Source organism: Equus caballus, chromosome 8, assembly GCF_041296265.1.
Source record: "Equus caballus isolate H_3958 breed thoroughbred chromosome 8, TB-T2T, whole genome shotgun sequence".
Taxonomy (NCBI): Eukaryota; Metazoa; Chordata; class Mammalia; order Perissodactyla; family Equidae; genus Equus; species Equus caballus.
In genome coordinates this window covers 12,319,944-12,347,737 of record NC_091691.1, presented here as the reverse complement: position 1 = coordinate 12,347,737, position 27,794 = coordinate 12,319,944, and the positions used below count along the sequence as shown (strand labels likewise).

The window sequence follows — 27,794 nt, the reverse complement described above, 5'->3', positions numbered from 1 at the left end:
AACATTCCTTGATTATCCATTTGATGTCCATGGGATCAGTAGTGCCAGTCCCTCTTTCACTTCTCATATGAGTAATCTGTATCTTCTGTCTTCTCATTCCTTCTCAGCATAGTGCCTGCCCTAGAGAATGTTCCATGTGAGCTTGAGAAGAATCTGTGTTCTTCCCTCGTTTGATGAAGAATTGTAGAAGTGTCGATTCTATCAAGTTGATTGATGGTGCTGTTTATTTCAACTCTATCCTTCCTGATTTTCTGCCTGCTGCATCTCTCTGTTTCTGACAGAGGGGTGTTGAAATCTCCAACTGTAATACCGGATTCATCTACTTCTCCTTGCAGCTCTCACTTTTTGCCTCAGTTATTTTCGTGCTCTTCTCCTAGGTGCAGCTTAAAAACTGTTATGTCTTTGGAGAATGGACCCCGTTTTGTTACGTGACACCCCTCTTTAACCCTGATCATTTTCATTGGTCTGAAGTCTGCTTTGTCTGAAATTGTTTGAGCTACTGCAGCTTTGTTTTGATCAGTGATAGCGTGGTATATCTTTCTCCATCCTGTTTCTCTTATTCTATCTGTGCCTTTTTATTTAAAGTGGATATCTTGTACACATCATCTAATTAAGTCTTACTTTTTCATCCGCTCTGACAGTCTTTCTTTTAATTGGTGCATTTATTTTTTTTATTTTTTAAAGATTTTATTTTTTCCCTTTTTCTCCCCAAAGCCCCCCAGTACATAGTTGTATATTCTTCATTGTGGGTCCTTCTAGCTGTAGCATGTGGGACGCTGCCTCAGCGTGGTTTGATGAGCAGTGTCATGTCTGTGCCCAGGATTCGAACCAAGGAAACACTGGGCCGCCTGCAGCGGAGCGCACAGACTTAACCACTCGGCCGCGGGGCCAGCCCCTTAATTGGTGCATTTAGACCACTGACTTGGAAGGTTTTTGTTGATATACTTGGATTAACGTCTACCATATTAGTTACTGTTTTATATTCATTGTTCTCTTCCTGGTTTCTTTTTTTTGTGTTCCACTCTTTTTCCGTCTTCTCTGGTTGTGAAAAAGAATTTTACGTGATTCCGTTTTTTCCTCCTCTCTTGGCATGTCAACTGTACTCTTATTTTTTCTTTCTTCTTTTTCAGGAGTTGCCCTGGAGTTTGCAATGTACATTTAAAAATCATCCAAGTGCTCTTTCAAAGAACAGTGTACTGTTTCATGGCTAACACAAGTGCCTAATAACACAGTATTCCCAATTCATTCCACCCATCTGTTAGAGCATTACTGTCATTCATTTCACTTATCCATAAGCTGCTTATCCAAATCCATTATTGCTACTATTGTTTTGAACAGTTATCAGTTAGATCAATCAAGAAAAAGACAAATAAATTATTGTATTTGAATTCATTGCTTCAAAATGCTCTTCCTTTCTTTGTGTAGATGCCAGTTTCTGACTTATATCATTTTCCTTTGTTCTGAGGAAGTTCTTTGAACATTTCTTGCAAGGCAGGCCTACTGGTGACAAATTCCTTCAATTCTTCTTTGTCTAGGAATGTTGTCTTTTTCTCTTGCTGATGAAGGATAATTTACTGGATACAGAATTCGAGGTGGGTGGAGTGTCTTCCTTATACTCCCTTCTCTTCTTGCTTGCATGGTTTCAGAGAAGTCTGATATACCTCTTATCCTTACTCTTCTCTGGGTAAGGTATTTTTCCCTCTGCTTTCATTTAGACTTTTCTTTTGTCTTTGATTTTCTGCATTTTGAATATGACATTCTTTCCTAGGTGTATACATTTTGGTATTTCCCTGGTTGCTATTCTCTGAGCTTCCTGGATCTGTGGTTCAATGTCTATAATTAATTTTAGGGGATGCTGGCCCCACGGCCAAGAGGTTAAGTTCACACGCTCCACTCGGCAGTGCAGGGTTTCACTGATTCAGATCCTGGATGCGTACATGGCGCTTCTCATTAAACCATAATGGGGCGGGATCACATATGCCACAACTAAAAGAACCCAGAGTAGAATGTACAACTATGTACTGGGGGGATGTGTGGAGAAAAGGCAGAAGAAAAAAAGAAGATTGGGAACAGTTGTTAGCTCAGGTGCCAATATTAAAAAAAAAAAAACAAAAAAAAACCTTTGGGTGGCAAAAACTGAAAAAATTTTTAGGAAATTCTCAGTCATTATTGCTTCAAATGCTTCTTGTGTGCTCCTTCTGATAGTCACGTTACACATATTTACACCTCTTGTGATTGTTCCACAGTTCTTGGATCATCTCTTCCTTTTCATTCTTTTTCCTCTTTGCATTTCAGTTTTAGAAATTTCTCTCGATATTTCTCCAAGCTCGCAGGTTCTTTGCTCAGCCGTGTCCAGTGTACTGTTGAACCTCTAAGGCACTCTCCATTTCTGTCCCAGTGTTTTTCATTTCTACCATCTCCTTTGGATTCTTTCTTAGAGTTCCCATCTTTCTACTTACCTTCCCCTTATGTTCCTGCATGCTGTCCACCTTTCCCTTTGGAGCCGTTAGCATGTTAATCACTGTCATTTTAAATTCCTGCTCTAGTAATTCCACCATGTCTGCCATATTGGAGCCTGGTTCTAATGCTTAGTTTCTTTCTTCAAACTGTGTTTTTTTTTGTCTCATACTATGTTTTATAATGTTTTGTTAAAAGCCAAACATGATATACTGGGTAAAGGATTTGAGGTAAGTAGGCCTTAGTGTGAAGTTTTGTCTTTATCTGGCTAGGGGTTGGGCTGGGTTTCCTGTTTATTGGAGCTGTAGATGTCAGAGGCTTAAGTCTCCTCTGGAATTCTTGGTTTTGTGTTCTCAGCTCTCTTGAGTGTCCCTGGTGATTTCTGCTTAAATGAGGCCTGAGAACGTGCAGTTCTTTCAGTTGTATCCTTTCCGTTATATTCCCCTGTTATCATCTAGGATAGGTGTGTGTGTGTGTGTGTGTGTGTGGAAACATTCTGTAGTCCTATGATCAGGGCTCAGTCTTTGAGTCAGACTGGGTCCCTGGGCTGTGGCCTTCACAAGAGCTTCTCAGGGTTCACCTTCCAGGTGCCCTCGATGGAAAAGGAAGGCTAGAGGGGCTGGAGTTGGGCATTTCCTTTCCCCAAGGTCAGCTGGGTTGTGGTAAAATCCCAGTTGGTTAGGCTCTGGTCAAATAGTTTCTTTGAGAGCAGGCTTTGTCAAGAAAAACAAAATGCTCCGGATCTATCTAATAATAGCTACTTTCATCTCACTCTGCCAGAGGTGTAAGGAGATTTTTCTCTAGTCTTCACTGTGAGAAACTGATAGGGCTCCTGGACAGAAAACTCTCCAGAACTCTTGGGTTTCTCCAACAACTGGGCCCCCTGATGCTTTTAACTCAAACTTCTCCACACTGAGTCTCCAGCAATTAGTCAATTACATGCTAAGTTTTCCTCCTCTGGTCCTGGCTCCTGCCTAGGTTTCTGCTTCAATAGGTTGTAATTCTCTTTGTTTGCCTAGCCTGTTTGTATGTCCAGTTTGGGGGGCAGTGGTTTGCTCTCTGACCTTCATTCTCTGACGGATCGAAGAAGAGTGGTTGATTTTCAGTTTGTTCAGCTCCTTTCTTGTTGTGAGGACAGGAGTGATGACTTCCAAGATCCTTACTTGTGGGACCAGAAACTGGAAGTCTCTTTAGACGTCTTGAGGGGAGACTGAGAGCTTGTTTATGGTCTCCTTAGAGAAAGTTCCCACTGTGCCTGAGAGCCAGCTTTACGTCAAGACAAATGATACAGTTGTAGAAGTCCAGAGGGAATCTGGACAAGTACATGGTGATCTTGGGAACAAAAGACATGTCTAACATTTTTTCCAGTTTCACATAGAGCATGCCATCAGGGAAACTGTGTCTGATGGATCATAAAAACAAAAAAGGGCATTCATTTAATACAAAGAAGAGACCTTTCAGTACGATTCTCTCAGCATATCCTGAAATTGTAGTTGGGGATTTATGTCTTCATGACCAGACAGGCCATTGTGTTTACAATGGGTGGCATGGAACTCCTTAGTGCCTGCTGGACATTTCTGAATTTGGAATTTCTGAATTTTTCTGCAGAAAATCATGCAGAGGAGGAGAACAAAGAAGAAAAAGCATCAATGGACCCCAGGTAACAAGGAATGATCAGGGCCTGGAAGACGATGGGTAAAATAAGAGGATGGTTCCCAAATAAAGACCGAGAGGCCAACACTAGCCACGGATTTCTAAGGCAAAAGTGACAGAAACTGCTGGTTGAATTATTCCATTCACTTAAGCGATCAGGAAATAGCTTTCTAAAAAGGTTGTCATTTGCTTTTGTGATACTTGTCATACTAACGTAAGGGAAATTAACCCTTCTCAGGGAATTTGCTGTAGTCACAGAATCCATCTGTTCTCTCCTCTGTGGCTAAACCTAAGATGAGATGGATATCTGCTTTCTGCATGGTGAACTTTAGCTTGTTGGCATGAATTTCATAGTAAGAAATGTAATTAGACCAAAACAATCATGTCCCGTCACAATATTGATAGAAAGAAGTCTAGAAGGCACAAGGTCTCTGGGCATGTACAATGTGTCAGGAACGTGCATTCCTTGGGTGGCAGTATGTAAAATTCAACATCATTTCTGCACGCGGTTGAGCCACTGTTCTGGTTCTCTGTGTCTGCTGAGTGCCATTGCTGTACCATCCAGGTAGAGTTGATTCTCCTTCCTCATTGAGTGCTATCTGGCCAGTTCGCTGAGCGCCCACTCCCCTCTCTCCTGCCCTCAGGGGCAACCAGACCATGCCCTCATCATACGAGGATTGTTTTCTTTCTCTTTGCGGGGACTGTCCCTCACTTTCTGTGACCACTCTCTCTACCAGCAATCAGGACCACCTGGGACTCCAGCATCCGATCCTTCTTGGTTTCATCATATACTTTTTCCCCTAGCCTGAGCACAGAGCTACAGGAAAAAGAGAGTGTGACAGAAGCCCTGAAGGGGTCAGTGGATGAAGGCCCTGTGACTTCTTCAGGTCACCAGTACCCGTCTGGTTGCCACGAGCCTCCCAGCACCAATGTTTTCTTGTCTGAGGAGCACGAAGACTTCTCTGCTCTGGTTGCAGCTACTGAGTACTCAGATCAACAGGAGAAGAAAGCTCCAACAGGTCTCCCAGGTAGTGTCCATATTCATGTTCCCAATGTCCCTGTCCAGGTCAAGATATGTCATCACTTCAGTCTGGCCCTGGAGACGTAACTTGGTTTGAATCAGAATCTAGGACTCAGTTTTAAGCACACACATCGGGTGGGTCAGGTAGTTCGACACTCTTCCGAGTCCCAGGCCAAATCTCTGTCATCCCCGTTACCATGCCTGCTCCACTGCAAACAGTAGTCTCTATCTCCTCTAAGTTGGTTTATCCTCAGTAGGGAGCCATCTAAGTGTCAAAAGATAAACACCTCTTGAATGTGTCTGGAAGTTTACCACCCAGGGCGTGGTGTGAACCCTGGCACCCTCCACCACTTGGAATAGCAAGAATCCTGTTCTCCAGGTGGCACCATAGATTCTTTCCTCTTTAGGAGTGATTAAATTCCATCCATCAGTCTAGTCTCGGTGTAGAACTTCCTCCAAACCAACAGCAGCCAGCATACCTGATGGAGTAAGAGCTGAATCTTGCCACAGCCTTTCCAGAAAGCTACTAGATGAGCTCCTCATGACCTCGGGAAGAATATGTTGAACTCTTTGCCCAGGTTCAGGGAAGAGAACTTTGTTGTATTGATCTGCCAATTCAGAGACAGTCTGCCCTATGACTCAGGAAAGGAAGCCTGGTGCCTTTTCAGAAGACACAACCCGAGGCCTCCTGGAATATTCTGAGACTATCCTGTTCTCACGCTGAGAAGACTTATGTCCCTGTGTTGAAACAGGCCCCTGGGTTGGTAATGTGTCAAGAAGCAACTTTTTATGATGACTGGCCCTGTCCAAATTTATTTGCAGAAACTCAAAAAGATCAGAAGGATGAGGAAAGAGATGAGCCAACAGCCCCCAGGTAACTGATAATCCTGGTTGTGAAAGCAATGGTGACATCTGAAGATCTCAAATCCAGGGAGAATTAGAAAGTACCAGTAGACCTGTTTCATCCCATCACACTACCACGAATCACCCCTTTTAAGAATGCTGTCTGTTTCCTTGGGACTTGTCCTGTTAGTTTCCACTTGGTATTAATGTCTCAAGTTTAGGAACCTAGAATCAGCTTGACACCAGGCAAACTAACCAATCTTAGAGATTTCCTGCACTCAGGGAGACCACGGGTCCTCTCTTGTTTGGGGAAAACTAAGATAAGTTGCATAACTTCTGTCTGCACATTTGGCCTGTTTAACGGTGAGGATTTCGTAGCACGACATACAGCTCGACAAAAATGTGTCTATGGTATTACAGTATTGACAGAAACAGGCCTAGAAGGCGCAAGATGTCTGGGAGCCCACAGTGCCCCAGGAGCCTTTACTCACCGGGCCTCTGTAAGAAAAGTGGCACGGAAGTTATGCTTTGGAGTTGCAGGAACTCCTGTGGTTCTCGTTGTGTGCTCTGTGTCATGACTGTGCCATAGAGGAGAGCTGAGTCTCCTTCCTCATTAACTCGTTATCTGGACGGGGCAGTGAGCACCTGCTGCCCTCCCTCCCCCCACCACGGCAGCCTCACTTACTTGCAGTCAGAGAAGGACTGTTATCTTCTTCCTGTTTCAAGGGATGCCCTCTTTACCTTCTGTGACCTCTCCCTTAGTCTTCCCATCAGAACCAGTGGGGAAGTTGCGGTGTCCAGTCTTTCCTCGTTTAATATTCTGTTATCTTTGTGCCTCTGGGCTCAGCTGGGAGCTGCAGGAGGAGGAGGAAATGGATGATGCGTGTCAGGATTCTTTGGATGAAAAGTATTTGGCTCTTTCCAGTCACCATGACTTGTCTGACTCCTGCCACCCTCCCGACAGTCCCACCATCCCATCTGATGAGCATGAAATCTGCTCTCGTCTGGATGGAGCCCGTGAGTACTCTATTGGAAAGAGGACAAGCTCCGAATGGTCTCCCAGGTAGCCTCCATGTTCTTTGTGCTCACACCTCTGTCCAGGTACAGAAATGTCTCTTTGATGGCAGGCCTTGGAGACCCATCTTGGTTTCCATCAGAATCTAGGACTCAGTTTTAAGCACACACATCGGGTGGGTCAGGTAGTTCGACACTCTTCCGAGTCCCAGGCCAAATCTCTGTCATCCCCGTTACCATGCCTGCTCCACTGCAAACAGCAGTCTCTGTCTCCCCTAAGTTGGTTTATCCTCAGTAGGGAGCCATCTAAGTGTCAAAAGATAAACACCTCTTGAATGTGTCTGGAAGTTTACCACCCAGGGCGTGGTGTGAACCCTGGCACCCTCCACCACTTTGAATAGCAAGAATCCTGTTCTCCAGGTGGCACCATAGATTCTTTCCTCTTTAGGAGTGATTAAATTCCATCCATCAGTCTAGTCTCGGTGTAGAACTTCCTCCAAACCAACAGCAGCCAGCATACCTGATGGAGTAAGAGCTGAATCTTGCCACAGCCTTTCCAGAAAGCTACTAGATGAGCTCCTCATGACCTCGGGAAGAATATGTTGAACTCTTTGCCCAGGTTCAGGGAAGAGAACTTTGTTGTATTGATCTGCCAATTCAGAGACAGTCTGCCCTATGACTCAGGAAAGGAAGCCTCGTCCCTTTTCAGAAGACACAACCCGAGGCCTCCTGGAATATTCTGAGACTATCCTGTTCTCACGCTGAGAAGACTTATGTCCCTGTGTTGAAACAGGCCCCTGGGTTGGTAATGTGTCAAGAAGCAACTTTTTATGATGACTGGCCCTGTCCAAATTTATTTGCAGAAACTCAAAAAGATCAGAAGGATGAGGAAAGAGATGAGCCAACAGCCCCCAGGTAACTGATAATCCTGGTTGTGAAAGCAATGGTGACATCTGAAGATCTCAAATCCAGGGAGAATTAGAAAGTACCAGTAGACCTGTTTCATCCCATCACACTACCACGAATCACCCCTTTTAAGAATGCTGTCTGTTTCCTTGGGACTTGTCCTGTTAGTTTCCACTTGGTATTAATGTCTCAAGTTTAGGAACCTAGAATCAGCTTGACACCAGGCAAACTAACCAATCTTAGAGATTTCCTGCACTCAGGGAGACCACGGGTCCTCTCTTGTTTGGGGAAAACTAAGATAAGTTGCATAACTTCTGTCTGCACATTTGGCCTGTTTAACGGTGAGGATTTCGTAGCACGACATACAGCTCGACAAAAATGTGTCTACGGTATTACAGTATTGACAGAAACAGGCCTAGAAGGCGCAAGATGTCTGGGAGCCCACAGTGCCCCAGGAGCCTTTACTCACTGGGCCTCTGTAAGAAAAGTGGCACGGAAGTTATGCTTTGGAGTTGCAGGAACTCCTGTGGTTCTCGTTGTGTGCTCTGTGTCATGACTGTGCCATAGAGGAGAGCTGAGTCTCCTTCCTCATTAACTCGTTATCTGGACGGGGCAGTGAGCACCTGCTGCCCTCCCTCCCCCCACCACGGCAGCCTCACTTACTTGCAGTCAGAGGAGGACTGTTATCTTCTTCCTGTTTCAAGGGATGCCCTCTTTACCTTCTGTGACCTCTCCCTTAGTCTTCCCATCAGAACCAGTGGGGAAGTTGCGGTGTCCAGTCTTTCCTCGTTTAATATTCTGTTATCTTTGTGCCTCTGGGCTCAGCTGGGAGCTGCAGGAGGAGGAGGAAATGGATGATGCGTGTCAGGATTCTTTGGATGAAAAGTATTTGGCTCTTTCCAGTCACCATGACTTGTCTGACTCCTGCCACCCTCCCGACAGTCCCACCATCCCATCTGATGAGCATGAAATCTGCTCTCGTCTGGATGGAGCCCGTGAGTACTCTATTGGAAAGAGGACAAGCTCCGAATGGTCTCCCAGGTAGCCTCCATGTTCTTTGTGCTCACACCTCTGTCCGGGTACACAAATGTCTCTTTGATGGCAGGCCTTGGAGACCCATCTTGGTTTCAATCAGAATCCAGGACTCAGTTTTAAGCACACACATCGGGTGGGTCAGGTAGTTCGACACTCTTCCGAGTCCCAGGCCAAATCTCTGTCATCCCCGTTACCATGCCTGCTCCACTGCAAACAGCAGTCTCTATCTCCTCTAAGTTGGTTTACCCTCAGTAGGGAGCCATCTAAGTGTCAAAAGATAAACACCTCTTGAATGTGTCTGGAAGTTTACCACCCAGGGCGTGGTGTGAACCCTGGCACCCTCCACCACTTGGAATAGCAAGAATCCTGTTCTCCAGGTGGCACCATAGATTCTTTCCTCTTTAGGAGTGATTAAATTCCATCCATCAGTCTAGTCTCGGTGTAGAACTTCCTCCAAACCAACAGCAGCCAGCATACCTGATGGAGTAAGAGCTGAATCTTGCCACAGCCTTTCCAGAAAGCAACTAGATGAGCTCCTCATGACCCCGGGAAGAATATGTTGAACTCTTTGCCCAGGTTCAGGGAAGAGAACTTTGTTGTATTGATCTGCCAATTCAGAGACAGTCTGCCCTATGACTCAGGAAAGGAAGCCTCGTCCCTTTTCAGAAGACACAACCCGAGGCCTCCTGGAATATTCTGAGACTATCCTGTTCTCACGCTGAGAAGACTTATGTCCCTGTGTTGAAACAGGCCCCCGGGTTGGTAATGTGTCAAGAAGCAACTTTTTATGATGACTGGCCCTGTCCAAATTTATTTGCAGAAACTCAAAAAGATCAGAAGGATGAGGAAAGAGATGAGCCAACAGCCCCCAGGTAACTGATAATCCTGGTTGTGAAAGCAATGGTGACATCTGAAGATCTCAAATCCAGGGAGAATTAGAAAGTACCAGTAGACCTGTTTCATCCCATCACACTACCACGAATCACCCCTTTTAAGAATGCTGTCTGTTTCCTTGGGACTTGTCCTGTTAGTTTCCACTTGGTATTAATGTCTCAAGTTTAGGAACCTAGAATCAGCTTGACACCAGGCAAACTAACCAATCTTAGAGATTTCCTGCACTCAGGGAGACCACGGGTCCTCTCTTGTTTGGGGAAAACTAAGATAAGTTGCATAACTTCTGTCTGCACGTTTGGCCTGTTTAACGGTGAGGATTTCGTAGCACGACATACAGCTCGACAAAAATGTGTCTATGGTATTACAGTATTGACAGAAACAGGCCTAGAAGGCGCAAGATGTCTGGGAGCCCACAGTGCCCCAGGAGCCTTTACTCACTGGGCCTCTGTAAGAAAAGTGGCACGGAAGTTATGCTTTGGAGTTGCAGGAACTCCTGTGGTTCTCGTTGTGTGCTCTGTGTCATGACTGTGCCATAGAGGAGAGCTGAGTCTCCTTCCTCATTAACTCGTTATCTGGACGGGGCAGTGAGCACCTGCTGCCCTCCCTCCCCCCACCACGGCAGCCTCACTTACTTGCAGTCAGAGGAGGACTGTTATCTTCTTCCTGTTTCAAGGGATGCCCTCTTTACCTTCTGTGACCTCTCCCTTAGTCTTCCCATCAGAACCAGTGGGGAAGTTGCGGTGTCCAGTCTTTCCTCGTTTAATATTCTGTTATCTTTGTGCCTCTGGGCTCAGCTGGGAGCTGCAGGAGGAGGAGGAAATGGATGATGCGTGTCAGGATTCTTTGGATGAAAAGTATTTGGCTCTTTCCAGTCACCATGACTTGTCTGACTCCTGCCACCCTCCCGACAGTCCCACCATCCCATCTGATGAGCATGAAATCTGCTCTCGTCTGGATGGAGCCCGTGAGTACTCTATTGGAAAGAGGACAAGCTCCGAATGGTCTCCCAGGTAGCCTCCATGTTCTTTGTGCTCACACCTCTGTCCGGGTACACAAATGTCTCTTTGATGGCAGGCCTTGGAGACCCATCTTGGTTTCAATCAGAATCCAGGACTCAGTTTTAAGCACACACATCGGGTGGGTCAGGTAGTTCGACACTCTTCCGAGTCCCAGGCCAAATCTCTGTCATCCCCGTTACCATGCCTGCTCCACTGCAAACAGCAGTCTCTGTCTCCTCTAAGTTGGTTTACCCTCAGTAGGGAGCCATCTAAGTGTCAAAAGATAAACACCTCTTGAATGTGTCTGGAAGTTTACCACCCAGGGCGTGGTGTGAACCCTGGCACCCTCCACCACTTGGAATAGCAAGAATCCTGTTCTCCAGGTGGCACCATAGATTCTTTCCTCTTTAGGAGTGATTAAATTCCATCCATCAGTCTAGTCTCGGTGTAGAACTTCCTCCAAACCAACAGCAGCCAGCATACCTGATGGAGTAAGAGCTGAATCTTGCCACAGCCTTTCCAGAAAGCAACTAGATGAGCTCCTCATGACCCCGGGAAGAATATGTTGAACTCTTTGCCCAGGTTCAGGGAAGAGAACTTTGTTGTATTGATCTGCCAATTCAGAGACAGTCTGCCCTATGACTCAGGAAAGGAAGCCTCGTCCCTTTTCAGAAGACACAACCCGAGGCCTCCTGGAATATTCTGAGACTATCCTGTTCTCACGCTGAGAAGACTTATGTCCCTGTGTTGAAACAGGCCCCTGGGTTGGTAATGTGTCAAGAAGCAACTTTTTATGATGACTGGCCCTGTCCAAATTTATTTGCAGAAACTCAAAAAGATCAGAAGGATGAGGAAAGAGATGAGCCAACAGCCCCCAGGTAACTGATAATCCTGGTTGTGAAAGCAATGGTGACATCTGAAGATCTCAAATCCAGGGAGAATTAGAAAGTACCAGTAGACCTGTTTCATCCCATCACACTACCACGAATCACCCCTTTTAAGAATGCTGTCTGTTTCCTTGGGACTTGTCCTGTTAGTTTCCACTTGGTATTAATGTCTCAAGTTTAGGAACCTAGAATCAGCTTGACACCAGGCAAACTAACCAATCTTAGAGATTTCCTGCACTCAGGGAGACCACGGGTCCTCTCTTGTTTGGGGAAAACTAAGATAAGTTGCATAACTTCTGTCTGCACATTTGGCCTGTTTAACGGTGAGGATTTCGTAGCACGACATACAGCTCGACAAAAATGTGTCTACGGTATTACAGTATTGACAGAAACAGGCCTAGAAGGCGCAAGATGTCTGGGAGCCCACAGTGCCCCAGGAGCCTTTACTCACTGGGCCTCTGTAAGAAAAGTGGCACGGAAGTTATGCTTTGGAGTTGCAGGAACTCCTGTGGTTCTCGTTGTGTGCTCTGTGTCATGACTGTGCCATAGAGGAGAGCTGAGTCTCCTTCCTCATTAACTCGTTATCTGGACGGGGCAGTGAGCACCTGCTGCCCTCCCTCCCCCCACCACGGCAGCCTCACTTACTTGCAGTCAGAGGAGGACTGTTATCTTCTTCCTGTTTCAAGGGATGCCCTCTTTACCTTCTGTGACCTCTCCCTTAGTCTTCCCATCAGAACCAGTGGGGAAGTTGCGGTGTCCAGTCTTTCCTCGTTTAATATTCTGTTATCTTTGTGCCTCTGGGCTCAGCTGGGAGCTGCAGGAGGAGGAGGAAATGGATGATGCGTGTCAGGATTCTTTGGATGAAAAGTATTTGGCTCTTTCCAGTCACCATGACTCGTCTGACTCCTGCCACCCTCCCGACAGTCCCACCATCCCATCTGATGAGCATGAAATCTGCTCTCGTCTGGATGGAGCCCGTGAGTACTCTATTGGAAAGAGGACAAGCTCCGAATGGTCTCCCAGGTAGCCTCCATGTTCTTTGTGCTCACACCTCTGTCCGGGTACACAAATGTCTCTTTGATGGCAGGCCTTGGAGACCCTTCTTGGTTTCAATCAGAATCTAAGATTCAGTTGTAAGCACAAACATGGGGTGTGTCAAGTAGCTGTACACCCTTCCAGGTCCCAGATCAAATCTCTGTCACCCTGGGACCCAATGCCAAGCACAGGCTGATGAACACCAGGTAAACCAGAGTGGGGAGATTCAAGAGATCATAACGCTTCCAGCCACCACTGATGCTCCTGCACAACAGGAGTCTCCATGAGCTCCTTCTAGAAACATAGGCCCTCTGATCTCTCCTGTAAGTTTCTTCCTAATTGAGTTCCTGAACTGAGCATTAATGACTGTCCAAGTAGGGTGGCAGTCTTGCCTATTTCTTTGGAAATGTTGTTATCATGGTTCCTCAGCTCTGGACTCTGGTCTCTCTCACCTCTGAGATATCTTGTCCTTGCTAAACAGTCTGCTGAGAAACGAGACAAAGATACCTCTGTCTTTCCATGTCTGGAGTTTTCGCTGAAATCAAGGCATGGGCCCTGGTGGCCCCACCTCTATGAATCACCCAGGATCCTGGCCTCTCGAAAGTGCCAAATACGCTTTCCTCCGTGGGGTGTATGGATTCCATCCATCAGGCTCGTCTTGGTGTACAATCCCACCTATGTCACCAAACACCAGGGTGTCTGCTGGGGCCAAGCTGACTCTTTCGGCAACACCTCTTGAAGGCTGCTGACATGTTCCCTGTGATCTCTGGTGAAAATAGACGTATTTAACTGTTTGCTCGACTCAGGGCAGAGGACATGGGGGTGATGATCTACCAGGGCCGGGCCGATATCTGACTAGACGTTTCTGAATTTGTCTGCAGAAAGTCATGAAGACGAGGAGTATGTGGAAGAGAGAGAACCACTGTCCAAAATGAACGACCAGGAGAGGGTAAAGGACAGGTAAAGTATGGAAAGGGTCCTAGAAAGATCAAGGAGCACAAAGGTGACCACATCTGTGATGCGATGGTCACCCAAACCTGCAGATTGCACTCCTGTCATTCCCTCAACCAACAACGACACAGCCCTCTGAATGGGGTTGTGCAGTCTCCTTCTGGTACTTGTAGAGTTAGTCTGAACCAAGGTGCACCAACTACTCTCATGGATTTCCTGTACTCCCAGACATCACGTGTCCTCTCATGGATGGTTGGTTAAAAGACAGGGTGAGATTCACATCCGCTTTCTGCAGAGTTCATCTTAGGTCGATGGCAGGTATTTCACAGCAGGGAATGTAACTAGACCCCCGAAAGTGGTATTATGTTAGACACTGAGAGAAGGTGGCCTCGAAGGTACAAGAACGCTGGAGTCTGCAATGCCTCAGGAGCTGGTATTGCCTGGCCGCTGATGGAGCTTTCAAAACTATTTAGGCATTTGCCAAACATGTCCAAAAACTCTGTTTTGAAGGCAAATGGGGGATGTTCTCATAGAAACCTCTGCGGAGGTCCTAAGAACCTTTGACTCAATTCCAATTATACGTTTTCCTTTCTAACCCAACATAGGGAGTTCGAATTTCTAATTCGAGTTCAGGCACGAGAGCTGACCCAGTTACGCCTAAAGACACGGGAAGGAAGAGAGCTATCCCTCCTGCTTAATCAGAACCTCAAGGAGCTCCTGGGCCGCAGTGACCTTAACAACCTCCGGGGGCAGGCCTTCCAAGAGCAATTGGCTGAGGGATGCAGGCTGTCCCAGGCCCTTGTCAGCAAGCTCGGCCCAGGTAAGGCGGCCACAGGCCCTGATTGTGCTGAGCCCTCCAAGGTCCCCGGCTCACAAGAGACTCCACTTCTCCCCTCCTAATGTTTTTGCCATCTGTCCTGGTTTCCACATCACACTTGGGGTCATGACAGGACCAGGAGCGGCTGGGTGGAAGGACAGAGAGGAGAAATGTACAAGGTGGAGGTGATAGTGTTCCGAGTGCCTGCTTCCTCCCTCATTTGCCATGGCCCTTGGGACAGGGGGCAGCCTCCACCCAGTGTTAGAGCACAGAAAGGCAGACATGATAGGAGGCAGCTAGTAAGGCTGAAAAGGGCCCTGAGCTAAGCGTGGACGTTCCCAGGCTCCAGCCTGAGTTCTGTCTTTTCTAACAGTGGGCGCGGGACGGATGTCTCCTTCCTGGATCTCAGTTTCTTCATCTCTAACGTGATTAACACATGTGTTGCATAGTAGCTGTAGCATTCCAATAGGGAAGGCCTATGAGCGTACTTTCACAATGCTAGGGTCACTCACTGGGGTTGATTTCAGCGCTGGGTATGGTAGAATCTGGTAGTGGGATGTGGGTTTACACTAGAATACTTAGCACTTAACGAGGAGAGAATTTTCCTGGTGAACGGTAGAAGCAGACGTGGAAGTCCCCATGAAGGACCAAGTCATGTGAGACTCATGGGACAGAACTGTTTTTCGTCTCCTGAGAGAAAGGAGGAGGTTCTCTGTGAAAGGCATGATGAGATACAGAGTCACTGAGCTTGGGAACCAGCCTTGTGGCAGGAGGGAGGAGAGAGTGGGAGGAGCCCCTAGGAAAGCTGGAGGAGCATCTCTTGATCTGGGTAACCAAATCAATTTTTAACTCCTTGCCCAGTTCCACCAGAGCATGCCATCTGGGACCCATCAGATCAGGGCCACTTTGCCTGATCCATCAGAATACCACGGCAGCCCATTTCTTTACAGACAAAACACGACACCTTTCTGAACTCATGTAGAGGTAATTCATGTCTCCAGGCCCAGAAAGGCACCCGCATTTGTAACGGGTGAAGTGCAACAAGCTCATGTCTAAATGGACCTTTCTCAATTTCTTTGCAGAAAACCACGATGAGGAGGCTGAAGAACAACTGGGATCACTGACCCCCAGGTAACAGTGAAGGATCAGAGGAGGGTAATGTGCAATCAAATGCAGAGAGGGTTCTGGAAAGAACAAACGCAGAGGTCAAAAGTAGCTGCTTTCCTGAAGCAAGGAGGCACAAAACTGGCTGATTGTGCTGGTCTCCTCTACTTCCCCCATCTGGATCATCCATGTTCTTTGCAGCATGTGGTGTCTGTCTCACTCCCAGTGAGGTAACCAGGCCTAGAGACGTCCTGCCCCTTCAGACATGCCTTCTTCTCCTCCGGAGGGTCAAAACCCAGAGTCAGGTCCATACCTGCTCTCTGCATGTGGGCCTGAGCGTGTTGGCAGGTATTTCATGACAAGGAAAGTAACCAGACTAAATAAACATTCCTATTTTGCCTCAACCTTTAGAGAAGGAGGCCTAGAAGTTCCAAGATCTCTTCCAGTCTCCAGTGTCTCAGAAGCATGTTTTCACTGGGTCACTGTGTGTAAAATGCAAAAGGAAAGAAGAAAAAATGTGGTCCACCAAAAATGAGCAGATTTCTACTTGGAAGGCCTTTTGGGGATATTCTCACCAAAATCTCTCTCAAACTGCTTATCATCTCTCATGACCCCATTTCCACTCAGGATTTCTCTTCTCTCCCGCCTAGGAAATACCATTTCCTCATTCATGATCATGCACGAAAGCTGACCCGGATACGCCAGACATTACGGGAAGGAAGAGAGCTCTCTGTCCTCCTCCATCAGGACCTCAGGGACCTCCTCACCCACAGTGACATTGGCAGAGACTGGGGACAGGGCTTCCAAGAACAACTGGCTGAGGGATCCAGGCTGGCAGAGCACCTTGTCCGCAAGCTTAGCCCAGGTAAGGCGGCCAGAAGCCCTGATTGCGCTGAGCCCCTCCAAGGTCCCTGGCTGACAAGAGCCTCGGCATCTCCCCTCATAATGCTTTCGCCAGCTGTCCTGGTGTCCACATCGCACTTGGAGCCATGACAGGACCACGACTGGCTGGGTGGGAGCAGAGGGGAGAAATGCACAGGGGGACGTCATAGTGCTCCAAGGGCCTGCTTCCGCCCTGAGGGACCGTGCCCTTTGGGGCAGGAGGCAGCCTCCACCTGGTGTCACAGCACACAAAGGAGGACGTGACAGGAGGCAGCTTGTTAGAGTGAAAAGAATCCTGGACTGAGCCAGAGCTCCTCGGGCTCTTGCCTGAGCTCTGGCTTTTATAGCTACAGGCGAGTACTTGATTTCTCCTTCCTGGATTTCCGTCTCCTCATCTGTAAAATGGGTCAAAAGATGTGTTGCCTGGTAGCTGTAACTACTAAAGGAGGGGATGCTCATGAATGTGCTTCAGAAAGGGATCATACTCCTAACTGTTTGGGATTTATTTGGTTATAATCTGAAAATCTTGGGGCAGATACGTTGATTTGTAACAGAACACTTTCCACAAGAATATTTTCCCCTCTTATGATATAAAAGCCAACATGCAGGTCCCCGTGAAGTCCCGGGATGTATGGAGGGGTGAGTCATGGGGTTTTCTATCCTCCTTTTAGAGAAAGGAGTAGGGTCTATGTGGGGGTTCTGAGTGGACATAGAGTCACTGAGACTAGGGAACCAGCTTTGTGGAAGGAGGAGGAGAGAACTAGAGAATTCCAGAGGGAAACTGGACAACTACCCAATGACCTGGAGACAAAAGATATTTGATCTTTACCCAGTTAAACTCAGAGCACGCCATGATGGGGAGCCAGCAGATCAAGGACATTCTGCCTCATGGGTCAGGACACCATCCCAGGCCATTCCTTCAAAGTCACACATGGGGCTGTCAGTACAACTCTCTCAGTGTGTCCTGCCCTCATACACAGGTCATTGCTGTCCGTGCCCAGGCAGGCCTTTGTGTCTGTAGCGGGTGAAGGGGCACTATTTCATCTCTGTCTGGATTTTGTTTGCAGAAAACCTGGAAGACGATGACGAGGAGGAAGAACAAGAATCGCTGAGCCCCAGGTAACAGTGAATGAGGAGGGCTAATAAGCAAGGGTACAATGTGGGGAGAGCACCTGAAAGAAAGACCCTGAGGGCCAAATAGCCCCAGGGTTCACAGGCAAGGGGGAACCAGCACCGCCCCTGCTGCTGATTCCGCTCACTCCAGCAGCGATGGCAAAGCCCTTTGAACTAGGTTGTCTCTTGTCTTTGTGGTACTCGTGGCCTCGGTCTGACAAGGGGAACTAAGAACTCTCAGGGATTTCCTGCCCTGAAAGAAATCCCTTGTTCTCTCTTGGAAGGCTAAAACAAGGATGAGATGCATGTCTGCTTTCCCAACTGATGGCCTTAGGTCCTTCATAGGTATAGCATAGCCAGAAAGGATCTAGACAAAATTAAATGAAAAAAAAAACATAACAGGTCACAGTATTGACAGAAAATGGCCTAGAAGGCACAAGATCTCTGGGAGTCCACGATGCCTCCGAGGCCTGCATTCGCTGGGCTGCCATATGTAGATTCAACACAATGTATTCACAAACTGGAAGCCATTGTATAGGTCTCCGAGTGTGATGCGACTGTCTTACAGGGAGAGCGCAGCCCCGACACCCTCACTGTGGGTCCAGTGCACTGAGCACGTTCTGCTCACTCTCGTTCTCTCTCTCTCCCTCTCTCCTGTTCCAGGACAGCCAGGCTTTGCCCCAGTCCCTTGGACCCTACCCTTCAATCAAAACCAGCTGGGACACTGTGGTGTCTAATCCTTCTTGATCTCTTGTTTTCTCTTCCCTCTCTCACCAGTCTGGAGAGGGAGCTGCTGGAGAAGGAGATTGTGAATGAAATCCTTCCAGATCCATCAGGCGAACATAATTCGACTCCTTCCAGTCCTCATGATCTGTCTGCCTCTGGGGAACCCCTCAGAAGCACTGCCTTTCTGTGTGATGAGCCTCAAGTCAGATTGACTCTGGAGGCAGCCAGTGAGTACTCCCATTAGAAAGCAGATAAATCCAAGTGGTCTCCCAGTTAGCCTCCATATTTTTTAAGCTCACCACGGCTGGCCAGGTAGAGAGATACTTTCTGCAGGCTCTTGGACCGAGTTTTAAGTACAGATTTCAGGAGGGCTTGGGAGCTGTGCTGTCACCCTAGTCCCTAGCTATGTCCCTCTAAGCCTGTCCCTCAGTGGCATCTGCAAGCCATTTTTCCCCAGGTGGGAGAGAGAAGGGATCATGACCACCTCACAGCCAGCACTACAGCAGGAGCACAGTAGGTATCTGTCCGACCTCTTTCTTTAAGATGACACATCTCATCTCCTGCAGTGTTTCTGCTAATTGCATTTCCTGAGCAGTGTCTCCCACGCCTCTCTGGCTATCCACACGTGGAACAGTTTTACTCAATTATTCTGGAGGTCTGTTCTCATGATTTGGGGGTTAAAGCTGATGCTCTACTTCCTCTGGGGTGACTACCTCCCTCTGAAGATTTAAAAACGAGATCCTGGACGCCGCATCCTGCCTGTGCCCCTTGGTTTCAATGAAGCCAGAGCTCTGGCTCTGGTTTCCCCTCCTCCATAAATGGCCATGAGTTTCATCCTTTGTGTAGGCTCAGTGACTTCTTCCATGTGTGGGTTAGAGCTTCAAGCATGAGGCACGTCTTAGTGTTCTAATCTCATGGAAATGTCAACAACCAGTGTGCCTGATAGGACCCTCGTCTAACTTATGAGCAAAGAAGAACATGAGGCCACAGGACAGAAGGACTACAAAGGCAGGGGGAGGAGTCTGCATGTGTAGAGCTGGACCTTGATGAGAACAGGACTTCTGGGTGATTGGATTATTCAGACGTTTGATTGTGTGGAGAGGACAGGATCAGAGAAGCAGAAGGAGATTCATGGATCCAGGTGTCAAGGATGAGAGTCTCATAGAGTGTGGTGTCAGGAATCTACATGGTAACACCATCCAAAATGAGATTTTTACGAAACATTTAAAACAAACATTGGTGGCAATGAGGATGTGCAGAGGGGAGGAGAAAGGGGAACCCACAGTGGTGTGGAGAAGGCCCTGGGGGTTATGATCCGCCTTAGCCTGACCTGGACTGGTCTGAGGCTATTTCAGGTCTTTGGTTAGCCCTCTTTCTGAGAATAGATTTTCATTTCACAGAAGAAATTGAAACCTGTTGGATTAGGGACTAAAGCCCAGACCCCCGGAAGAGTGTGTAACATAAGGAGTGTGCAGCATATCACGTCCCTGAAGAACCACACAAAGCCTGATGCCGTAGCACCTCTGGCCCCTAAGTTTCTTATAAGGGTCTCAGACCTCTACTACATTACTTACAGCTGCTACTACCTGCCCCCACCCCTTGCCCACCAAGTGGCAAAAGAATATATATATGTGTGAGTGGGAGGAGGGCAGCCAAAACTTACAGAAAAGGAAGGTCAAAAGGCTCCAGAACTTTGCAAAGACTCCAAACTTGGTCTACAGTTTGCCAACTCCCTTCTTACTGGAAACAGAAGCCTTGGGACCATACTTCTTCCCTTCCTCTGATATTCTTCTGGGTAGACACCAGCAACTCTTTCTCCCCCATGTCCTGAGTCCTCTTTAGAACCTTCTCTGTAGGCTCCTGCACTAAGGTTACTAGTAAGAGAGTAATAGGCATGACCTCATCTGCCCATGCAAAGCCCTCTGGACTCCCAATCAGTGGGTGATTGTCCACTTCAGGGCCACTGCAGCCTGGGCACCTGCCATCTCGGCCTCCCCAGGCACACACGTCATGGCGACATCTCTTTCACACATGAAGTCTGAGTTTGTTTCCTGAGACCACTGACAAGCAGGGACTTCTGAAATGAGTGGTCTGGGAGAGCTTAGCGACGGGAAACTCGGATTGGTCCTACTGAAACCACTTCTTGTTTCAGCTCCTTCCTGGGAGGCTTGTCAGCAAGGGCCTTTGAGTGGAAACTTGAGTTTCCAAAGGACAGAGATGCAAACTTCACAAGCACCGCTGGAGCCAAGCAGCTGGGGGAGCAATTATCTGGGGCTGCAGCTGGACCAGTTCCATTGCGGGGATGGCAAAGCCACGCTTGGTCTTTCCTTCACCACCTGGAGCTTTGCAGCCAACAGTGTTTCCCCAAACCGAGGTTCAGTCTTCCAAGGTAAGAAAGAAAAGAAGAATAGGAAGCTCTAGTCCACGTGTTGGGCGTCACAGGGTTGCGGGGGGAGGCGACAATGGGGCCTCTCCCGTGCTCGCTTCAGGTCAGGTTGAAAGCCGTGAGGCTCTGAGAGAGCGAGGTGGTGAGAGCCTGGGCTTTAGGATCAGCTCTGCCCCAGGTCCCGGGTTTGCATCTTACTGGCTGTTTCCCTTGGCCAGGTTGTTTAATCTCTTAGGTATTTACATCCCAATTCCCTCATCTGAATCCCCTGAGAATTAGGTCTGCATTCCATACTCTTACTCATACTGCGTTAATACTCTTGGGAGTATTAAGGACATCATTTCTACAGTGTCTGATTCAATAAAAATTGCTTGATAACAACTATGAATATGTCAAATCTACCCCCGTATCTTTCTGGTGCTTTAACACTTACAAAATGATTCTGCGTGCCTTGTTCCGTCTGATGCAGAGCAGTCTTGATGGTCTCCACTCTCTCTGGACCCCATCTTCCCTTCTCTGTCAGAAAGGCACGTTTGCCCATTTTCCCCTCGTCTTTCAGGATCCATCATCAGGCCAGTTTTCCTGTTAGGTGCCCCCAGTAACACTGCCGTAGACACACTCAGTCCCCATGGAAACACTGGCGCACGGCTCAGTCTCCTCCTTATTCTTCACTTTTTTCCCTCTGTTTCATGGAAAGGGCCACCTTCATCCTTAAAGTGCACAAGTCAGTCTCTTTTAGGAGACTCGATTTAATTCACCATCTCTACTCATCTCTAAGTCCATGTCCTCAGTGTTTTTCTCCTCAGGATCCTGAGGGGTTGCTTACAACTGAGCTTCCAGACCCTGACATCCGTTTCCTCTGGGTCTGCTCCTCCTCACCCTCCACCACTCTCAGCATCTCCTCCTGGGCCCTGGAGCTGCCTGGTGCTCATCCTTGAGGTGACGGTGTCCTCTGAGGAAGGAGGAGAGACCCATGTTCTCAAGCGGAGGTGGGGCAACAAGGAGCACCCTGTCGCTGTCGCTCGTGGACAGGTCCTACAGAAAGTCTCAGTGAGGGTCAGGGGAGGCGGAGCCCTGACAAGTGCCGTCAGATCTTGGGCTGTTGAGTTGTCTTCTCACCCTCTAGCCTTTCTTTTTCCTTCTCCTTGGCTTCCCCAATCCCAGCCAAGACTCAGCCTCACTGGCCTAGTCGCTCTCTTTCCTGCTCACTTTCCACAGGGGCCTGAGGAGGAAACCAGGCTCCACGCCAGGTTTTTTGGCCAACGATAGTTTCTTAGTCCATTCAGGCTGCTGGCACAAAAATTCCATTGACTGGGTGACATAGAAACCGCAGAAATTTATTTATTGGAGTTCTGGAGGCTGAGAGGTGCAACATCACGGCGCTGGCACCTTCGAGGTTTGGGGAGAGCCCCCGTCCTGGTTGACAGAGACTGTCTTCTCGCGCCATCCTCACGTGCTGGAAGGGATAAGGGAGCTCCGTGGGGTCTCCTTTATGAGGGCACTAATCCAATTCACGAGGGACGTGCCGCCCAAAGGCCCCACCTTGAAACACCATCACACTGGGGATCCGGTTTCCACAGAGGAATTTGGGGGAACGTAAGCGATCCTTCTCCGGAGATTCCATCAATGCTCTTTGTGTTATCCTCACCGTCCTCCTCCTGGTGTTCCACGGGTCATCTGTTTCTCGCCACAGGCTTTCTCCTTCTTCTTGCACTTCTAAATCTTTTCCAATTTCAACTGACCAGAATAGTGATTAGAATGTCATATTCAATGCCTCCAAATCACTATTTATTCATCTGTTCCATCAGAGAAAAAAACACATATGCATAGATGTATTTATCTTGTATGTCACACATTCTGTGTATTTTGTGTGTACTTTGTATAGGGTTCATATATGACATATATATATGCAAGTTTTGTAAACTCCCCTGCTTTCACCCTCCCCCAGTTTTTTCTCTCCTATGTTTTCCCCTGCACTCTGGTTCTGCGTGATCTCTACAATCTCCTTCCTGCCAGTAGGACAACCTCTGTCCGTGTGATTTCCTTCCCTTTGTCTTCTCTACTGAGACACTGTCTTTATCAATTCTGTTTTTCTTGATATCTTTTGGCAAATGGGAGTGTGTTTGCCTCCTGACCATCTCATCACCACTGAGCACTGTAAGAAAGATCGACAAAAAAGAAAATCTCACTGTCTGCATTGGCTTCACCTCACCCCCACGGACTTTCAGATGGCCATTGTTGTTCGAGCCACTTTCCTTATTCGATGTCGCTCTCGGGTGGGGAGTAAGTCACTGTGGGTCGTGAATAACTGTGGATCCTGTTGGCTGTGGTTTTCTTTTCAGAGCTGGGTTTGGACGCATCCCTCAGGATGAAGACCCCTCCCACGCTGAAGGGTGATGCTCTTGAATGTTCGGATGCCAGCAAGCAGGGGTGTCAAGTCATTGGTCACATTGATGCCTCAACTGTCATCCAACAGAGGATTCTCAAAAGAAAACTGCGGCTCAGCAAGTGGAGACTAGCATGCAGATTCCCTGGCCTTCAAGCTTAGGGTCCAGAGGTGAGCCCATCCGGGGCTCTCAGATGCACTTATTCCTCAGTGCTGTCTGTCTAAGCTTATAGCTCAGTCTCCTGCTCTTTTTTCTCTCCCTTGTTTGTTCTGTTCAACATCTGGTGCTACCTCTGTCGGGTCTCACCTCTGTCCTCCGTGGGGGCTGCCACTGTGCCAGGCCCTTCCATCTCCGTCTCCTGTGTGCACTCTGACCTCTGCTGTGTTTCCACTGCCGCTGTCCTGATATTCCCTCTCACCTTTCTTCTTAGTCAAGGGGAAGCCCAGCCCCATGGTCCTCCTCATCACAAAGCATCTTTGAGCCACTGAACACATTGCGCTTTGTCTGAAATCACACACTTTCTTGGCTTCTTTGCCTTCCCTTCCCTGCTTCCCCAACTCCACTGCCTCTTGCTTCTGGGAGCATTGTCCAAATGGATCACTTGCACATGGATATTCCTCCTGTATGTGTTAGGGAACCCGACCTAGGCCAACCCTTAACCCTGGACTTCTCCATGTGAATAGGAAGTGTTGGAACTGAGGAGAAAGAGCCCCGGTTATAAAAACTAAATGAGTGGCTGGGTCATGACCATGTGGTTGAGTTCACGCGCTCTGCTTCAGCAGCCCAGGGTTTTCCCGGTTCAGATCCTGGGCACAGACATAGCACTGCTCATCAGGCCATGCTGAGGCAGCGTTCCACAGCGCAAAACTAGAAGGACCCACAACTGGAACATACAACCATGTCCTGTGGGGCTTTAAGGAGGAGAAGAAGAAAACAAAAAAGATTAGCAACAGATATTAGCTCAGGGCAAATCTTTAAAAAGTAAAAACCTCACTGAGAGCCTGGGTGGGGGTGCTGGACTGGCCTGGTGTCGGGTTTCTCCTCAGCCCTTGGCTGGTCTGCATGGGGCTTCCAGGGACCGAGTGTCCCCACCTCAGGGCCTCCTCGGAGCTGGCAGTAGTACTGCCATGTAATAAGCAACTGGGGACTTTTATTTAGATGAATGCCTTGACCTCACAACTCAAGATTCTCATTGAAATGGTGTGGGGTGGGGTTTGGGCTTCAGTATTTTTAGAAAGCTCTCAAGTGGTTTTTATGCAGCTAGAGATAAGAAGAACCCTTTGTCTCCTATGACCTCAGGTTCAGCATAGAAATGTGCCAAACATGTCAGTGCTTCATTGAAATGTCTGAGTATCCATCAGTCCTTGATGGAATTGTATTCCTCTCTCAACTGTACTATCTGTACAAAATGCCAGAAAATCAAGAAGAAAAAGAGGTAGATGAATGGATTAGACTTACAAGAACTCTACTTGGAAAAGACTTTCTCCAACTTTTTAGAATACAAGATAAAATGAGAAATAAACATTACATTGAAACCCGGTTTACAGATAACAATACCTTCCTAATACAAATAACAGAATTTAGTACTTTCTTAATTTTTTTCTCTTATTCTTTTCTTTTCTTTTTTTGGTGAGGAAGATTGGCCCTGAGCTAAGATCTGTTGCCGATCTTCCTTTTTCCTTGAAGAAGATTGTAGCTGAGCTAACATCTGTGCCAATCTTCCTCTATTTTGTATGTGGGAGTCTGCCACAGAATGGCTTGATGAGTGGGGTGTCTGTCCATGCCTGGGATCTGAACCCGGGAACCCCGGGCCACCCAAGCAGAGGGTGCAAACTTAACCACTATGTCACCACGCCAGTCCCTTCTTTCATATTTATCATGTAAAATGTGAAGCTCACAGTCCGTCAAATTGAAATCAAGTCCAATGGGTTTGGCGCTACAGTTGGAAAATTTTACTATTGATCAATTTTGGTCAGTAAGTAAAATCCTCAAAGAGAACCATTATATTCATTCCCCTAAAGAAAATATAATAGTAAATAAATTGGACGTTAGGAAAAAGAGTTAGGTTTATGCTTCTTTATGCCATTCTTTACACCGGCGTAAATCTTAAAAAGGAATCTTTCCCGAGGGAGTGCTTTGGGGGAATCAAAGGGCGGGTGGAAGAGAACCTAGTCAAACCAGTTGCCTTCTGCATCCCCTTCAGAGACTTTCTGGTCTAGACGTTGAGAATATTCCTAGCAATGCCCTAAGGTGTATCCTGGTGTGGAATCAACAGGAGGACTGAAGGAAAATGAGTGCGTCCATGGTTATACTCCTTGCTGTTTTTTTGCTAATTCCATTGTGCGTTTCCCCTTGTGGGGTTCTTCCTCAGGCCCTCGGGAGAATATTTCTCTGTAAAGACTTACTCTCGTCCAGCCAAGGTGACCCAACAGTATCTACTTCCTGTCGACACCTCCGGACTGGAGCCTTTCCTCTCACCTTCCCCGAAATGGACACAAAGGGAGAGGCCTGAGTTCTGGCCCCAGGGTTGTCAATAACAGCTCAGGCGGCTTTAGTTAGGCCTGAGCCCCCTGGCATCCCCACTCCTCATCTGCAGAAGGTGGAAGTGGATTTGGATATATTCTGAGGTCCCTGTAGGCTCTTCCATGCCGGACCTCTTCCCATCGCCTGCCCTTCCTCCTCAGAGTGCTGGGACAGAGAGAGAAAGAGGGCGTGCCTCTCTGCCAAGGGTCCTCTCCCTCCGACAGCAGTCTGTTTCTGAATGTGTGATGGATGCTGAGCACATCCCTCCCTGGGAGGTGTGAGACAACCATCCCTTTGCTCCAGACGAACGGGATTCAGGAGTGAAGTGGCTGCTGAGGACAGGGTGGTGGGGATCTGGCTAGGGCTCTGCAGCAGCTCTGAGCTCGGACGTCACCAGCTCCCGGTGGGCGAGGACAGGGCTCCCTGGATCCCGCACCGCAGACTGGATGGAAGTTTAGGGAGGTTCTTCTTCTAACTTTGGATCTCCCTTTCCCCTTCAGCTCCTCCTCCCAGTAGGAGCTCAGCTTGCTCCTGGCCTCTGTCACCATGTAGCCAGCCCTCCAGGCTCAGCTCGCAGCAGGACCTGACAAAGACTCACACTGGCTTGTTTTTTCTCTCTCTCTCAGATACCAAGGACTTCCAAAACCAAGAAAATAAGAAACCCCATTATGCACAGTCGCTTTTCCACTTGATGCAACACATCTAAAACAGCCAATCCAGCTCCAGCCCAAACAGAACACCAGAGGGCTCCTTTGCTGAGAATCCACATCACAAGCACAAACCACTCTCCACGATGTTTACTCCAAAAGCCTGCTTCGATGGGAGCAATCCCAGCCCCTCAGCCTCCAGTTGTGGGACATCGCAAAGGAGCCCAATGCCTAGATGCACACACGGTTCTGAGAGACCTTACCCCTCGCTCCTCTCCATTCCCATCCCCTACGTAACCAGAATCAGGAGCAAGTGGGCAAAGACAACGTGTCGATCCGGACGTTCTTTGCCACCAGCAGGGCTGTGCTAGGAGCAGACAGCAGTAACCGCGCAGTGTTCTTGCTGAGAATGTGCAGGCTGAATTTCATCATGAGGTCGTTATCAGACAGCTGCAGAACGTAGACCATTGAACAAGACAACTGACCTTTCTTCCAACAGTCAGTGCCACCACAAAGACGACGACCACAAAGAGGAGAAGAGATATTTTCGCTTCCTAAGGACTGAAAGGATTATGTTATTGTGTTTTTTTAGTCCTTTGGGACCAAAAATATCTCCTCACCTTTTTGTGGCTGTCTGTGGTGGTGGTGACGTGGCCTGGTTTGCCGGGGACAGGTCAGTCGTCTGGCTCAGTGGTCTGCATTCTGAAGTTGTCTGACCGTTTCCTCCTGATGAAATTCAGAATCAGCCTTCTTCCAAGAACACTGTACAGTTAGTTTCTGCTGTGAGCGTCCCAGCGCAGCCCCCTGGAGACCAAGGATGTCCAGTTTATCCACCACCGTTACTGTGTGACTAGCATTGGTCACTTTGTTCTGGAGGGCCCACGAGATCAGTTCATTGTGAAGAGGCCTTTTTTTTCTTTCTATCATTAGCAATTTGGTGAGTGGTACTTTGAGAGTGTATGAATATCCTCTTCTCTAAAGATCTTTCTCCAAAATTTTTACCATCATTAATGAGCCCTGCTGTGTGTCACTTATCGTATTCCTGTTAGTACACTGGACATTTTCTAATTTCGTCATTCCTCTATACTTGTAGCTGCTGGCACAGTGCTGTGGAAAAGAACTTACCCTCCCCCTTTCATACCATTAAAGTTTCTGTTGTGACTATCACTGTGGACTCGTGAATTTTTTACATGCATTAGCATAATCCATTATACTCAGGATTGATTTTGTTGGGTATGGATTTAAGTCAATAGAAATCTTCTTGTTCCTCCTGTTCATACTTATGTGCTAAAGCTTCCCCCATGAATCACATTTCCTCAGTCATCTCTTATCGGGTAGAGTTGGTCCCTCAAAGACTTCCTGTGATGGAATCAGGACTCCCCGGGGGTTGCATGTTTAACTGTTTAACTCTCTTGTTCTGCTGCCTCATGCAGGGACAGCTTGGCGGAATGTAAAGGACTTGCCCACAATGACTCTTATTCACCTTTTAAAAAACATTGTCTTGCTCTGTATGGT

The 27,794-nt window shown here is 47.8% G+C and overlaps 1 protein-coding gene across 1 annotated transcript in view; it reads left to right on the top strand.

Moving 5' to 3' along the window:
• Positions 1–27,446, top strand: part of LOC138915161 (neuroblastoma breakpoint family member 3-like) — a 34,463-nt gene extending 7,017 nt beyond the window's left edge. Inside the window, exons 5-23 of the mRNA XM_070219871.1 lie at positions 4,066–4,117; positions 4,915–5,138; positions 5,954–6,005; positions 6,822–6,991; positions 7,852–7,903; positions 8,720–8,889; positions 9,750–9,801; positions 10,618–10,787; positions 11,648–11,699; positions 12,516–12,685; positions 13,625–13,703; positions 14,300–14,514; positions 15,594–15,642; positions 16,266–16,480; positions 17,565–17,616; positions 18,388–18,563; positions 20,489–20,725; positions 23,065–23,279; positions 26,259–27,446. Of these exons, the coding sequence (XP_070075972.1) occupies positions 4,066–4,117; positions 4,915–5,138; positions 5,954–6,005; positions 6,822–6,991; positions 7,852–7,903; positions 8,720–8,889; positions 9,750–9,801; positions 10,618–10,787; positions 11,648–11,699; positions 12,516–12,685; positions 13,625–13,703; positions 14,300–14,514; positions 15,594–15,642; positions 16,266–16,480; positions 17,565–17,616; positions 18,388–18,563; positions 20,489–20,725; positions 23,065–23,270 (2,393 nt within the window). The 3' untranslated portion in view covers positions 23,271–23,279; positions 26,259–27,446. The remainder of the gene's footprint in view (positions 1–4,065; positions 4,118–4,914; positions 5,139–5,953; positions 6,006–6,821; positions 6,992–7,851; positions 7,904–8,719; positions 8,890–9,749; positions 9,802–10,617; positions 10,788–11,647; positions 11,700–12,515; positions 12,686–13,624; positions 13,704–14,299; positions 14,515–15,593; positions 15,643–16,265; positions 16,481–17,564; positions 17,617–18,387; positions 18,564–20,488; positions 20,726–23,064; positions 23,280–26,258) is intronic.
• Positions 27,447–27,794: the final 348 nt, after the last annotated feature.